A 15,000-nucleotide genomic window follows, 5' to 3' on the forward strand; every position below is an offset into this window, starting at 1 on the left:
TGAAAGGAACCATTGTTCCTTCTCTATATCATAAATGTGTGGTTGGTTTGATCCCATTAAGTAGTTTGATAAAGCTGAGAGGTACGGTTCAGGACTTCCCAGGGAGGTGAAGACAAAACACACAGCATGTTCTGCACTAAGAACTTCCTCCTGTAGAACATTATTGGAAGAAACGATCTTGGTGTTTTTCATCTTGTTGGTGAAAGATTTTAAGATGCTGATTTCTCTTTCTTTACAGTCCATCCACTCATTCAGGGCTTCAATGTTGAAAGGTGAAGCAAGTTTCTTCTTCAGCACGTCTGCCAGCTCAGACTCCTCTTCTCCTCCTCCTCGGATCGATGGAAGCTTCTTGGCCAAAGTTTGTTGGAATTCCAGCTTGAACTCACAGCACATTTCTTTAAATGTTTTAATCTTTTTACAGACTTGTGGGAACTGCTGTGCAGTGGTGGTACTCAGTGCATCATTGCACCTGATTTCCAGCTCCATGAAGTCCTCCAGGAGTTTCCATGCCTGTTGAACTAATCCGATACTTATCTGACGGACCAGTTTAGCTGCAGTAGAATCTAAAGTTGTCAGTGGTAACAGCCAGACCTTCACTGGTACAGCATTTTCTCCATCAGTTCCCAGTAGTTTTGGCAGGCTTTGGTAGACCTCAACAGCATCCAAATAGGACACTGGATTTTTTGTTAGAGAAAAGTCTCCAAGAAATTTGCACGAGAATTTCTCAACATTAGCTTTGTCCTTATCTTCCATTTTCAGGGAACCTTGAACCTCTATAGAAATGGTGGGTATCTTGTTGATCATCACTTTCAAGTTGCCCTGAACGTCTTGATGATTTTCATTTTCAGAAACCTCACGGTCAAACACAAAGAAGGCTTGTGCCCCATAAAGAATACCTGTGACTATATGAGTCGCTAAACCTTGTTCAAAAACGTATGGATGTTTCACATTTCCTCTTCCAAGATGATTCATTGACAATTCCTGGAACTTTGTGGTAGTTTTGTACTTCAGTGTCACTCTGGCCTGTTTTTTAGAGGTCTTCTGATTATTCAGGTATTTGGCTGATCCTCCAACCTCTACCAAACCACTACAGAAACTTGCTTTCAGAGATGCTTTAACATTTAATGTTGATAATTTACCCTCAAAAGACTCAGATGCAACTATCTCAAAGTCACTGTTAGGGCTGGGTCTTTCCCTTGTGTCTTTCTCCAGGTCATTCTGGTCCCACAGAGTCATTCCTGTCAAATCACATGAAGGTCAAATGAATGTTATTGCCACTAAGTCCTCCATAATTTTCAGACATACAGAGGTGAGATTACCAGGGATGAGTGAGTCTCTGCGGCAGTCATAAAGCATCCCGAGGCCGAATGGTCGGCCCAGTGCCACCATCTCCATCATTCTGTTGGCTTCAGGGTCCATCAGTTGGTCTGGTGAATGCAGATGATATCAGGTCTGTGACTCTACTGATATTCAACATCCATTCATTTGTCTGTAGAAGTAATGCAGAAGGGACAGTTAGTATAGAGAGCCCCATAACAATAACAAGAGAAAAACAAGTTGCTTTCTGGTGTTGGTTTAATCATGATTTGAAGACTTGAATACTATTTATCTCAGTCTCATTACATTAATCATTCATATCTTAACCATAGCGTTATACACATGTGTAGTGTAGCATTGTTGAAGCATCACAGAAACAAAGAAAATGTTGAATAAGAAGGTGTGTGCAAACTTCTGGCAGATGTTGTACATGGAAATGACACTTAGAGCCCAAAGACTAATCTCTCCACTGGGGTCTTTGAGGTAGTTGCTGATGTCAGAATGCTAACAAAAATTACTGCATGTTAACATGTTGATAAAGTCACACTGTGGCATGTTCAGAAATCCCGCTCAAAAGGTGCAACTGTTGCTCTTCTATGTGTTGGTATTTAGTCATAAATGTACTGGACGGATCCTTCCTGATGGAGGCATGAGGGTGTAGTTAGATCCACATCACATGTTAGAGCAACGTTCTTATAAATCAGTTTCAGACCAACTCAAAACTTTTCACAATGTAAAAATAATAATGATCATATCCTGGCAAAACTTTCCAGCAATAAATGCAATACATCGTTTATTTCAGTGTGGATATGGAAGGATATGGAGGAGGAAATAAAAATGTGCAAAAACAACACACATTTAAAAAACAAATATAGATTCCATCTAATACGTATTCAGAGCTAGATCATTTTAAAACAATTTTAGACTCTTTTGTCTAAATTATCTTAATTATATTTAATGTTTATAATGTTCGAAATGTATGATTTTGTTTTTGTGTGTAATAGTGTGACATAGAAAAGACAGAACAAGAAAAGCTTCATCCTGTCCCTTCTTGAACCACATTTTTGTTGTTTTGTTTTGTCTTTACTGGACTGTTACACACGGTCTCAGTCAAAACTGTTGAATTTGTATTTAGTGATATATCAGTGAAACTAAATTCGTTTTTCAGACTGGTACTGGAGAAAGGTTAAATAACACATATGGGGCCAAAATGTGACAAAAAGGCACAATTTGTGATTCCGCCTGCACATAAATGGACTAAATCATCTTTGATTAATTAAACCTATTGTTCAGATTCACCTTTTTTTCAACTTTTGCTCAGTTACTCATCCTATTTTACATTACTAATTCATATTTGAACTGGGCTACTAACCCACATATCAGAGCTGGTTTTTACTCTAAGGCCGCATTCGCACCAGGTTTGTTTAGTCCTTTCCTGGTGTGAATACGCCTGAAATGATGCGTGAACAGAAATTTATATTTTTTACTTTGTTCCAGGTCAATTTTCTCTGACACAGTAACATTCATCTGTATCCTGACACTTTTGGTGTTTGTGTCACGGGTGACCAGAGTTATTCATACAGCCCTTAGAGTTGTGAAGATATAACTCATTTATTATTATATGTCATTGTCGCAGAGGAGGCAGAAAAATAGTCCTAGGGACAAAGAGTTATTAGAGTGAGTGGTTCTGGGCCAGGGTAAGAGTTAACACTGACGTTGGGCCCAGCACCGACAGGACACTCTCAGTGGGCCCAGGTCCATTCTCTGATGAGTCAAACTGAGTCAAAACACTTTGAAAGTCACCCTGAGCTCTGTGCTTGGTGGGTCTCTGACAGTTTCTTCATTGCAGGTTTTAAAGAAGTTAGCTGTGATGTTCCTGAAACCAGCAAGTTGAAGTGAGTTCAGTACTCAGACTACATGTGGAGACTGAAACCCTGATCCACAAAAATATGTTGAAGATGAAACCTGACCCTCTCTCAGGAAGCCTTGAATTCTAGAAAGTAGCCTGGGTCTGTCATGTCTTCAATAAACTGATAGATTTGTCGCACATACAAGCAGTGTGATACTCTGAATCTTCGGTTAATTCCCAGTGAAACCACAACATAAGAGATGATCAGCTACAAAAGAAATGAAGGTCCAACATCTGTTATGTGCCTTTTGTCTTTTCATGAACTAAAATTTCAGGGCAACTGTAATACGGGAAACTCTTAAGGACGAGAGTTACAACAACAGACACACTGTTCAAATATTTCCCCCCAGTCATCAATCAATAACATAAATTCATTCCCACAGATAAAGACCTCAACTGTCCCAACAGTTAATGTCCAATGCCCCACAGGACAAACAAATCAGTTCCCCAGTCCATCAGTCCAAATTCCCTCCAATGTTCAGGTGAAATCAAATTAAATATCCAAGTCCAAACAAAACCCAGTCCCCAAAGTTTGATGTAGTTTCTTTTTATCTAATAATGTAAGTGAAGACTTCAGTGTCCACATGCAGAAGATTTTACCGTTGCTGCGCTAGGATTTCAGTGTCCCTGTGGCTGACTGAATTCACCCACTTTGGCTCCATATGAGTTTCTTTCTCCATCCTTGGCAGATATATCTCCTTTTTTTTAAGTATTTCCCCTCCTGCTTCCCATTGTCTCCTGTTTTCCCCCCTCACCCACCTCACAGGTGTCAACAATCACCATCTCCTCTCCTACACCACACCCACTCTCTCTCTCCACACTACTGTGCAGCAGGAATCATCTGTCTGCTACATCAGGTCTTTGTTGGAGGCACAAACAAGAATCAACCTCATTTCAGAAAAGACTTTACTTTCACCACACATCACAAGGTCATGAATCATTTTAGCGAATACATGCTAAAACCACATGGTTTTCTGAGTATTTAGGAACTGTTCACAACATGCTCAGTGTAAATGATCTACTGGAGAAACGAGAAACCTGCAGTTTCATGACTTTTCTCTTTTAACAGGAAAATAAAGACGATGAAACGATGAGCAAGAGAAGAGGCCTCTCCAGCCAACAAGACATTAGCTGAGTTATGAAAAATAGTAAAAACTTAATCACTTACTTCATACGTCTTCTGCAGATGGACACGTTACTGTGGGAGTGAAGGGTTCAGTGTGACGTCCACTGATGTCTTCTGTGTTAACAAGAAGTTTGACTCTGATCATGAAGGAGGAGAGAGGAGGTCTGGTTCACTTCCTCTGTGTAGCTTCCATTTATGTACACACACACACACACACACACACACCATTTCCTCAAACCGTCCGCCAAAAACCTGAAAGTGAAAGTAAAGTCATTTCTGAGAAATTGCAGAGGTTTGTGGAAGCTTTGAGGAAGTCTGAAACTTACTCTGACAATGAACATATTCATAATGTAAGAACACACTGTTTTGTCCTGATGTATGCACCACATAGTTTTGTGTCCTTATCCTGTATTTGTGTTGTGTTTCCTGTTTTATTTTGTCAAGTTTCTTAGTTTCTGTCTGTCGTGCTTCCTTGTGTTTTTGTCATGTCTGTCCAGGTCATTTATTGTGTTTCCTGTTTTATTTTGTTAAGTTTCTGGATTTCCTGTCTTGGTGCTCCATGTCTGTTGATTATCAATTGCCTTCCCTTTGTTCCTTGTCTCGCTGTTGATGTTACCTGATGTTCTATCCATGTGTTGCTTTCCTTGATGTTTATCTCCATACCACGTTCCTTGTCTCTATGCCATGTCATGATTCTTTTGATTTTTGTATTTTGGTATATCCTGCCTTGCCTGCAGCACTTTCTGTTTGATTTTTATTGTTAAAATAGCCCTTAACCCTGGATTCCATGCCTCATCCTTATTGTCCTGTACCTGGGTCCTCACTTCTACATCTCTACAAACCCTGACACTACTTCCTTTTTGTGTCTTTGTTGTGTAAAAACTGTTAAAAATGTTTCATGATGTATGAATGAAGATAAATAAAATCTTTAAAAAAAATCTTTATTTAGGAAAAGTTTCTATTCTTAAAGAGCATTTGACTGGATTGAGTGGAGTTTGTACGTAGGAGTAAATCAAAGCTGCACTGAGCAACATTCATGTTAATAACATTATGAGGCAGAGTTCTCTGAGCTGATAAAGACTGAAATGTTGAAACACACATGTTGGTCTAAGTTGATGCTGATTAACAAGATCCTTCACCCTCATGTGATGAGTTCATATCTACAGTCTCATGTTTTATTCATAATTAATTATACTAACTGATCATTCAACAGTTAAAGTTTTATAACTGTGTTCATGACCAAACGTCTCTACATATAACACTGTCTGTTGTACTTTCTGTTGGTGAATGACTAATGTGCTATGCTGGAGCAGCTGGCCTTATGTGAGGAAGGGGCCTGGGGCTGGAGGGTCACCGCTGTTCACTACCATGGGTGTAGAAAGTAAAAAGAACAATGGGTTTGGAATCAAAGCAATGAGTCCCTTTTAGTTTTTCATCCTGACTGAAGATAAGGCTATGAAATAACACACACACACTTATGTAGCAAACACAAATGTTGCTTTGCTTTTAATGTGTGGCTGGTATAGAGTCAAAGGACTGATATTATCTGTATTCATCAGAACCATCAGAAGCCCATTGTGTCAGTAATGTTAACAGTTCTCCCATGATCCTTTGATGCTGGGGATTACTCTGTCCCTTTACTCTACACACACATGTACAACTACACACACACACACATACACACACACACACACACACACACACACACACACACACACACACACACACACACACACACACCTCCTCTCTGTAGTCTGCCTCGTCTCCCTTTGAGATGAGTCCGACCAGTCGTAGGTGTAGAGGCTGTGGAAAGGTGGACACCAAGTCTCACAGTCTGGAGTCTGTTGGATGGAAAGTCTTTAATCCAGGAACATGTGAGAGGGGGGAAGCCCAGAGAGGCCCTGAGATAATGGATCAACATGTCTCTGATCAAAAATGATTAATAATGATGATCATTTTATGCATATTGAGTGTATCATAGCACAAAGTACAAAAATAAATGTAACATTTAGGTTAATAAGAAGGTGAAAGAAAAAGTAATATATATATATATGTCATGCTTTTATAAGCATTCAAAACAGACTGGGAGGACAGAATGTGACAAAAGGTGACAGTAAACATGAAGAAAACACGTATGCACCCACCAGGGGTTTACCCTCTGTCCTCGCTCGCTTTAGGCATGTCTACACGAACCGTTTAGATATGTGCACTGATGAGCAGTTAAGCTGTTGTACATCTTCCATCTCTTCATCTTTCTCTTCTTCTCTATTCTCTCCTCCCTCAGGTCGTTTACTTGGTGCCAGCTGAGCAGAAGTTGCTGCATGTCGCCGCCCTGCAGGAGGGAGCGGTGTACTGCGTCAGAGCCAAGACTGTCCTGGACCTTGACCCACAGCTCCACAGCAGCAGCACCAACATAATGGTGAAGGCTTGAGGCTGTCAGAGGCTACAGGAGCGACAACGATGAGGGTTCGAGGCCAGAGGAGAGGCAGTGATGGATGAAGTAAAGCCAACAAGTCACCACTACCAGTTAGTTTCAGACCTTGGTGGAATACTGTAAGAATCAAACAAGCTGTCCAGAATATCTCTGAAATGAGGAGGATAAATGAAAGGGATGAGGCAGTGAATTCACCACACGTGATAATGAATGGATTGTGGATGTGATACTGTCTCTGTCTCAGGCTCTTTTCTCGTTTAAGTGTCTCCTAAAAATAGGTTTGACTCATTGATTCATGTTTTCCACAGAATTCATTCTTCTTCTTTACTATCAAACTCTATGATCATTCTATCCCTAATCTGTTCATATGTCATGCATCAACATATTTTTGTAAGGAGACAGACAGTAGAGAGGCTGGAGGAGATGGAGGAGGAGAAGCTGAAAGAAAGGCTGGCAATTCACAGGTGAGGTTATGCACGATGCTCCGTTTGCCTGCTCAGTGCCTTACAGTCAATGCATGGGGAAGACTCCTGGGATTCACCTGGAACTTTCTCACAACACAGTTTTAGTGAATCCAGATGTTTTTCGCAGTTCTTTGTTTTCTTTGAAATAAGAAATTGATCAGTTTCCTTTCATTTAGTTATTTGTTGTTGTTGTAGTTGCTCTCACTTCTCTGTCTGTTCTCCTTCATGCTGCTTTGGTTGATTGAGAGACTTTTATTTTCCTCAAATGTGACCAGTTCATCTCCTCTCTCCCCCGTTGATTTCCTGTTTCAGTGATAGAGGACTGTGTTTTTTTTTTCTGTAGTCCAATGTCTCCACTACGCATTTATTATTTCAAGCAAGAAACAAAAATCCAGGTACATTGATGTTAGGTCAGTGCCCTCTAGTGGTGGAATGACTGACTTATTTCTGTGTTTTGTAGCTTTATGGCCTGAATTAAAGACCAGAGATCAACAGTTTGGATTCATTAAACATGAGACACCTGAGTGTTGATTCATTCATGATGATCAGTTTATTGATTACTTCACATTCACAGACTTCACACACTGAAACACATTCAACAGCTTCAGTTACTATGATATATTAATGATACTTTTCTTTGCTTCTCTCCAGAATATTTCCACTCTTTGTTTCTCTTTGTCCATTCAGCATCATTGTCTCTCATATTCTACAGCAACATGTTCTCTTAACACCTACATGACAGGCTTAACTAGAGGATTTACAAAGAAACTTCACAATTTCAATCTTCACAATCCCTTTAAAAATAAAAGACAAGAGATAAAATAAAAGACAGAATTAAAACCTTTATTCTTCAGAGTTCAGTTGAAGCCAGTTTATTAAACACAGGTTTATCTCATTTGATTTAATTCACACCAGTAGAATTTCTGTCATCAGTCATGATTTACTCTCTTCCTGTTGTTCAGATAGAAACAACTTTAACACAATCACAAAAACAAACTGTGATATCTCTGTATTAAAGACACTTAGTAATTGAGATCATAAAACATCTGTTTATCAGAGGGAAAACTGTCAATCACAAAGAAAATAATACATAATAATCAATATATGGTCTCTGTATCTCCAACACACAGTCATGATTAAACTAAAACAACATCAACATCAAAAAGTGTTTCAAGAAACTTAAAGCTGTCATTCTGTTTCAGAACTGTTCTTGACTTGATGTTTTTATTTTTTTATTATTCTTATTACTGAGGTTGGAAAATGTGTTTTAAAAGCCACAGGACATCATGTAATCGACTACTTGAATAAAACTCCAGTCACATCTTGAACTAAATCAGAACTGAGCTCAGTCTCTGAATCAGTCTGTTCCTTGTCTTGGTCTCTGTTGATCTTTTCCTCTTGGTTTCTATCAGTCTCTGACTGGTCTTGGTTTTTAATGTCACTGCAGTTATCGTCCTTGTCTTGGTCTTTGTTGGTTTTAGTCTCAGTGTCATGTTTGTCCTGTTGACCTTAATAACTCCACTGAAAACCGAGTGGATTCTCTCCTTTCTCTACTTTAGCCATTAACTCTGATTTTTTCTGATTTTTCATCTTCATCTGAGACTGAATTTGTTTCTTCCAGCCTGGTTTGGCCTCAGCTTTCTCTCCTTCAATCAACATGTCAATGTACTCTGGAGTGGACAGAGGGTTTGGTTTCAGTTCTATCTCTTTCAGTCTGTTCAGACATCTACCAGATTCCTTTATCAGATTCATCACCTCATCCTGGATACAATCATATACAGTCTTCAGTTTTACAATCAATGTCTGAACAGGTTTCTTAGCGTCTGTGGCTTTAAGATATTTTTCCTTCAGCTCTTTCACAGTTCGTTTTTCTTTAACTTCTTTATACTCCCATCTGAACTTCTGATTAAAATGTACATTCCAGTAACATTTGCCTGGACACTGAGTACAGTATCCATCTGGTCCTATTGCTACACAGCCTGATTTATCACTATCATCTGGTATAGGACAAGGGTAGTGACAGGTGAAATGACATGTCTGACAGTTGGTGATGAAGTTTCCAGAACCAGAAATGTCCTGTTTAAAAGGCTTTGTGACAGTCAATTCTAACTCAAAGTTCTCATTTCTGTTGATCTCTGCCTCAATCTCTTTCAGTTTTTCTTTTGTCTCTTTCATTTCCTCCTTCTTGGCGAAACCAACTTTAACCTTCACCTGCAGATTTTCAACTGAAATCTGGAGCTGTTGTCTTTCTCCGAGGACCTCCTTTGTCAGTGTCAAACTTTTAGTTTCTGCTTGATTCAAAGCACCAAAAAACTTCATGCTTTTTGTCCCCATGACCCAAAACATCTGATCAAATCCTCCATCATCATCATCATCATCATCACCTCCACTCACGCTGTGAGCTGCAGATTTGTTGTCTGCAAACAAAGCTGAATTACTGAATTTGAAGTGAAGTGGCAGCCCGTTCTCAGTTTTAGGACATGGAACACCTGCAGCACTGATCGCCTCTAGAACTGGAGGCTGTTTGCCGTCTGTAAATGTGACCAGAACTCTGATGTTTTCTGCCACATCTTTGCCAAAGATTGAGAGCACTGAGTCAAACACATATTTCTTTGTTGGTGTGAGTCGTGCTAAAGCAGCCTGAGTTACAACACACACTACATCAATTTCAGTGACACCATGTTCAGAAGAGAATAGATTACGTATCTGCTCTGTGATCTCTCTGTCTCTTTCTATTCCTCTGGTGTCTCCAAACCCTGGAGTGTCCACAATGGTCAGAGAATAGGGGATGTTAAACCCCTCCTGGTGGTTGATTCTGTACACAGTGACTTCAGGGGTCTGACTGTGAACCTGAGATTGTGACTGATCCTCATGAACTAACTTAAACCTAAATGAGTCCTCCCATTTAACACCTAGAATGTAATTGATCATCCCATTGATGAGAGTTGACTTCCCAGCACCGGTTGCTCCAACAACCATTATGGTACGACTTTGTTTTGGGACATCTTCCCCAAAACTGAACCATCTGCAACCATCTACACTGGTTCGTTGTTCTTTCAGGGGAATCTTATAAACAGAGAGAGGTCCTTCCTCAGATTTCAACAGAATGCTTTTTACTTTAACAACATCTGCAAGTCTTTTACATTTCTTATCTGATAAGCTTAGATATTGTAAAACTGCAGAAGTCATTGTGATACAATTAAGAATTCCACCAACACTATGGAGAGTTATTTGTAATGAGACAACAAACTCTTCATGGTCAGAGAAGATCGTCCATCCTCATGATGAGCGTTGACTCTATGACTGTGAACTTCTTTTCTGAATCTGTGTAAAGAAAAATCAGAAAACAAGAGATCATAACCACAGCTCCAGTCACCATGACACTACACAGCTGTTACTAGTCAGTGGTTTGTCCACAAATAAGAAACAAGAAACACACCAAGCAGAATGATTCCCCATTCATTTTATAATATTAACTGCTGGTAGTTGATTTCTCTGATGATATAATCATGTTTTGTTTGTGTCACACCAAGCATTACAAGAATAAATGTGTTCCTGATGTCCGAATATGTATACAGTCTCATAAAACAATTTAAGTGATTCAGAAAACAACACAAATTATGACAGTCTTTATTCTATCCAGCTGTATGACAGTCCATCTTTTTATAAGAAAGAATTATGACCAATTAATTTCCCTGATGGATCATCAAAGTCTGTCTACGTCTACAGCTACGTGTTTCATTTGTTAACTGCTATCAAGAAGTACAACTCTCCTTTGTAATATACCTGAGAGAAGATGAAAGATTCGTGAACTTCTAGTCAAGTCAAGTCAATGTCAATTCTGACATGCGCAACACAATACAGGATTGAAATTACCATCCTCAAAGGCTACGATGCAGAAACTAAACAAAAAATGTAAACAAGAAATGTGCAAACGTTGAGAATATATATAAATATATATAAAATATATCCTGCATATCGACACACTGATAATGTAGTGGGTTGGCCTGGAAAGAAAATGCTGAATTTTTGTCCAAGTCCACCTCTGCTCTACATATTACTTACATGGAAGATTCACACGGATTAAGATCACAGATGACCTCCGTGATTATTACAAATTACCGGAGCTCCCCTGATAAAACTAGTCCACTCCTTGATCAGAATTAGAATAAGAATGTCCTGGAATCAGTCCTGAGATAAGCCTCCTTGCTGAGGAATTTTAGGCCAAGGTAGGAGCTAAGTGAGAGCATACTCAGAATATTTAGTAATATGGACCGTCTCTCTAAGACCTTCTCACTTCTTTCTTTTAACTTCACTCGTGTGAACAGAAATACACTTTGTCAGGAAGCAGGAAGCTAAAGCGTTCTGAGAGGTAACAACGGTTAACAGTTGTGATACATCCTGAAACACTGATGAAGAGATGATGTAGAACAGACTAATGGAACTGGATCAGAAGTGTCTCAGAGACAGACATGACGTCAACAGCATGAGGACGTGACCATGACTAGATGTAATCATTAAAATACAGACATGATGATAAAGAAGAGAAGAGGCCCCTCCAGCCACCGAGACATTAGCTGAGTTATGAAAAGTAGTAAAAACATAATCTGTCACTTACTTCATATGTCTTCCGCAGATGGACACATTACTGTGGGAGTGAAGAGTCCAGTGTGACGTCCACTGATGTCTTCTGTGTTAACAACAAAAACCAGGAATCATATTGACAGTAGAATTTAGACGGTGTCACAGTTCAGTCACTTCTCTCCACCACTCCTCATCCATCCAGACCAACGTATACTCTTTAAATCACACTCACTCTTCCAGATTTATGTTTTTTCCTGAGATTTTCCAGTATTCGTCTGCCTGACTGGTTCACTTCCCTCTCTTCCTCACTTCACACTCACTCACTCCTCCTTTCTTTATCTACAGTTCATAGGTCTTTGAACAGTGTAATATGATCCAACAGCCAGTTGATTAATCATCTCAGGGTCGGTAATAACTGCAGGTGTATACAGCCACATCAGGCACCACATACATGGTTAAACCACATAGTTATCTTAATGATTAGTTAAATGAACTGCTCAGAACCTGCTCAGTATAAATGATCTACTTGAGAAACAGAAACTGAAGACACAGACTTTTATGTTTTTACGTATGGCAAATCAGATTTAATGTCTTTACAGTTATTGAGGCCATTTCCCCGAAACCTTCCCCTGTTAACCTGAAAGTTTCATCTCTTCTTCCCTCTGACCAACAATAAATACCTGGAGGTGTGTCTATCTCAGGGAGGATATAACATCTGAAACAACAGCACTCGCCCAGAGGATCACACATATTTATAATGTAAGTGCACACAGTTTTTGTTCCAGCTGTATACACCAGTTCTTTTCAATTCAATTCAATTCAGTTACACAAAAACGATGAAACCTCCAGAGCAGCCTGAGGACGACTCCCTTTAACAGGAAGAAACCTTGAACAGAACCAGCTCATATGGAGGAACCATCTGCTGAAGACCAGCCGGGTAGAAACAGAGAGGGGGGACACAGCGGTTAGTAGTGAAAAGTTAATTATAAGACATTAGAGGACAGAAGCTTGGTGCCAGAGAAGAGAGAGTAGAGGACATGTCCTCAGTGCGTTGTCCCCCAGCAGCCTTTATGATTGCTGCAGAGACTCACTCGTCCCTGGTAAGAGCTCACATGTGAACTTTGCTTCTTTGTGGATTAAACCAGAAGAAAACATAAATATTGACACTGTAAACCTGTGGGATTCTGGTCTATTCATGTCTGTCTATGAAATATTAGACCCAGACTGTGACACTGACGAAGAACAAATGTTCTCCATTTGTTTTGATCATCAAAAATAATTCAAATCAAAACTTATATCAATCTACCCATCACTTAGAGTTCCTCCAATGGCAAAACAGCAGCAGTTAAGAGCTGGAAAAGCGTCATGAAGCAGGAAACCCATTCTTTGTTGATGTCCATGTTTTCTGGACACAGAGAGTCATGATCTCCAAATGACCCTGGACAAAGTATTAGATATTTAATAATGTAATAATACTAATAACAGCATTTTATTCAAGATTAGGTTCATTTGTCCAGTTAGATCTCAGCCTGTGAAAATAAGGCATTGTATGTAAAATGGTTTCAATTCTGAAACCCTTTCACCAAATTAACCCTTACATACTTACACATATTTTGTACCTTCATAGTATGGTGCGGTGTTGTATCAAATAGGAAACCTTTTTCAAAGAAAGCCCCTGGCAGTTGTTCAATTCAGCCTGGTGGAGTCTTCTCTTTGGTGTCTCGAAGAAATCGGAGTCAGGAGTCGGTATTCAGAGCTTCAGAGTGATCTTTATTATAAGGAGAGCAACATTACCGTGCACACAAAGTACACCACAATCCTGCTCTGAGGTGTAAAGGTCTTTGTTTTCATCTTTTATACTACATTTAGGGCACACCTTTATACCAGCCCCTCATTAACCAGTTACACCATTAGAAACTGTCATCGTCACTGTTGGGGGGCTCGTGACCTTGGCTGGTGATCTCATTTGGTGATCTCATCTTTTGTGCCACCTGCCAAGGCTATGTGGCTTTGGGAGCCTAGTGCTCATTCTTCTGCACCAACAGGATTTACTACTACCTACTACTACCTTTTATTTATTTTCTTAAGGTCCATCCTAACTCACATTACACCAATAGCTTCAGAATTCCCATAGGCTACCAGTTTTGCAAACTCATCGTTTTACACCCTTATTTTCTAATTCACTTCTTTTTTTTTTTTTTTAAATAATAAAGTTTATTACAAACAAACTGTGAATTTTACCAAGTGCAGTAAGTGCAAATATCTTTACATATTATGTGCCCTTACACACATGACCTTGTGAGGAATACAGTAGATTTACTTTTGGTTCCAGTGTTCTCCCTCTGTGTTCTAGTAGCATATACTTGGTGAAGGCTCATCATATCAAACATCATATTATAATCAAACTAATGACATTATAATCGAACATATCATTGTAATCAATGCAACATTGTAATCAAACATGACGTCATTATCATTCTGCTTGCATTTTTCATTTATCTTCTTAGCACATCACAGATTTTAAAATTATACTACACTGGGTCAAAATTGACCCAGACCAAGAATTTCCCTGTAGCAAGTATTTCCACAAAATGTTCAACTACAAACCTATTCAGGATGTTTAAATATTTTATTCCACTTTAAAAAATGAAGCAGTCTCAGGATCTGTACACTCCAGCCAGTATTAGAAGCCCCATGTAGGCGTGTAGGTCAATTACATCCATGGTCTCTCATTCCTGGCCATAACAATTAACCCCCTCCAGGTTTGTCATTTCAATGTTGATTTTTTCAATGGCTGGAGGAGCTGCTAAGTGGGAGATTGCCAGTCCTGTGGGCCCTGGAGTCATTTTCTGCTGCCATCCTGCCTGAACAGAATGTGGAAGTGACGACCAACAGATAACACTGTTTTTTGATATAAATGTCTGCACCTCTTCATCAGTCATCTTCATTGTTTTCCTGCTCTGACACGTCCTCTAAATCAGAATCACACTCATCTTTGAAGAGCAGATCCAGGGCCTGTTGAACATTCAGCCCATACCTCCCTTTATAATGTTGTGACCCCCACCACCTCCCTCCCAACCCAAGATTCCCAGATTCTAATTTGTTACTTTCTACATTATTTTATTACATCACAGGTGCAGGTGCAGGTGCACATCTTGTGTCTGTG

At 39.5% G+C, this 15,000-nt stretch overlaps 1 protein-coding gene across 1 annotated transcript; it reads right to left on the bottom strand.

The window, feature by feature from the left end:
• Positions 1-6: 6 nt before the first annotated feature.
• Positions 7-4,528, bottom strand: LOC125010981 (neoverrucotoxin subunit beta-like; the record flags this gene model as incomplete). Its single annotated transcript, XM_047589958.1, has 3 exons — positions 4,395-4,528; positions 1,320-1,489; positions 7-1,238 (listed from the first exon to the last, which is right to left on the bottom strand). Coding segments are annotated over exons 2-3 (1,332 nt in total), but the record flags the coding sequence as incomplete, so codon positions are not given.
• Between the last annotated feature and the right edge of the window lie 10,472 nt (positions 4,529-15,000).

The sequence above is a fragment of the Mugil cephalus genome, chromosome 7 (assembly GCF_022458985.1).
Source record: "Mugil cephalus isolate CIBA_MC_2020 chromosome 7, CIBA_Mcephalus_1.1, whole genome shotgun sequence".
In the NCBI taxonomy this organism is placed as follows: Eukaryota; Metazoa; Chordata; class Actinopteri; order Mugiliformes; family Mugilidae; genus Mugil; species Mugil cephalus.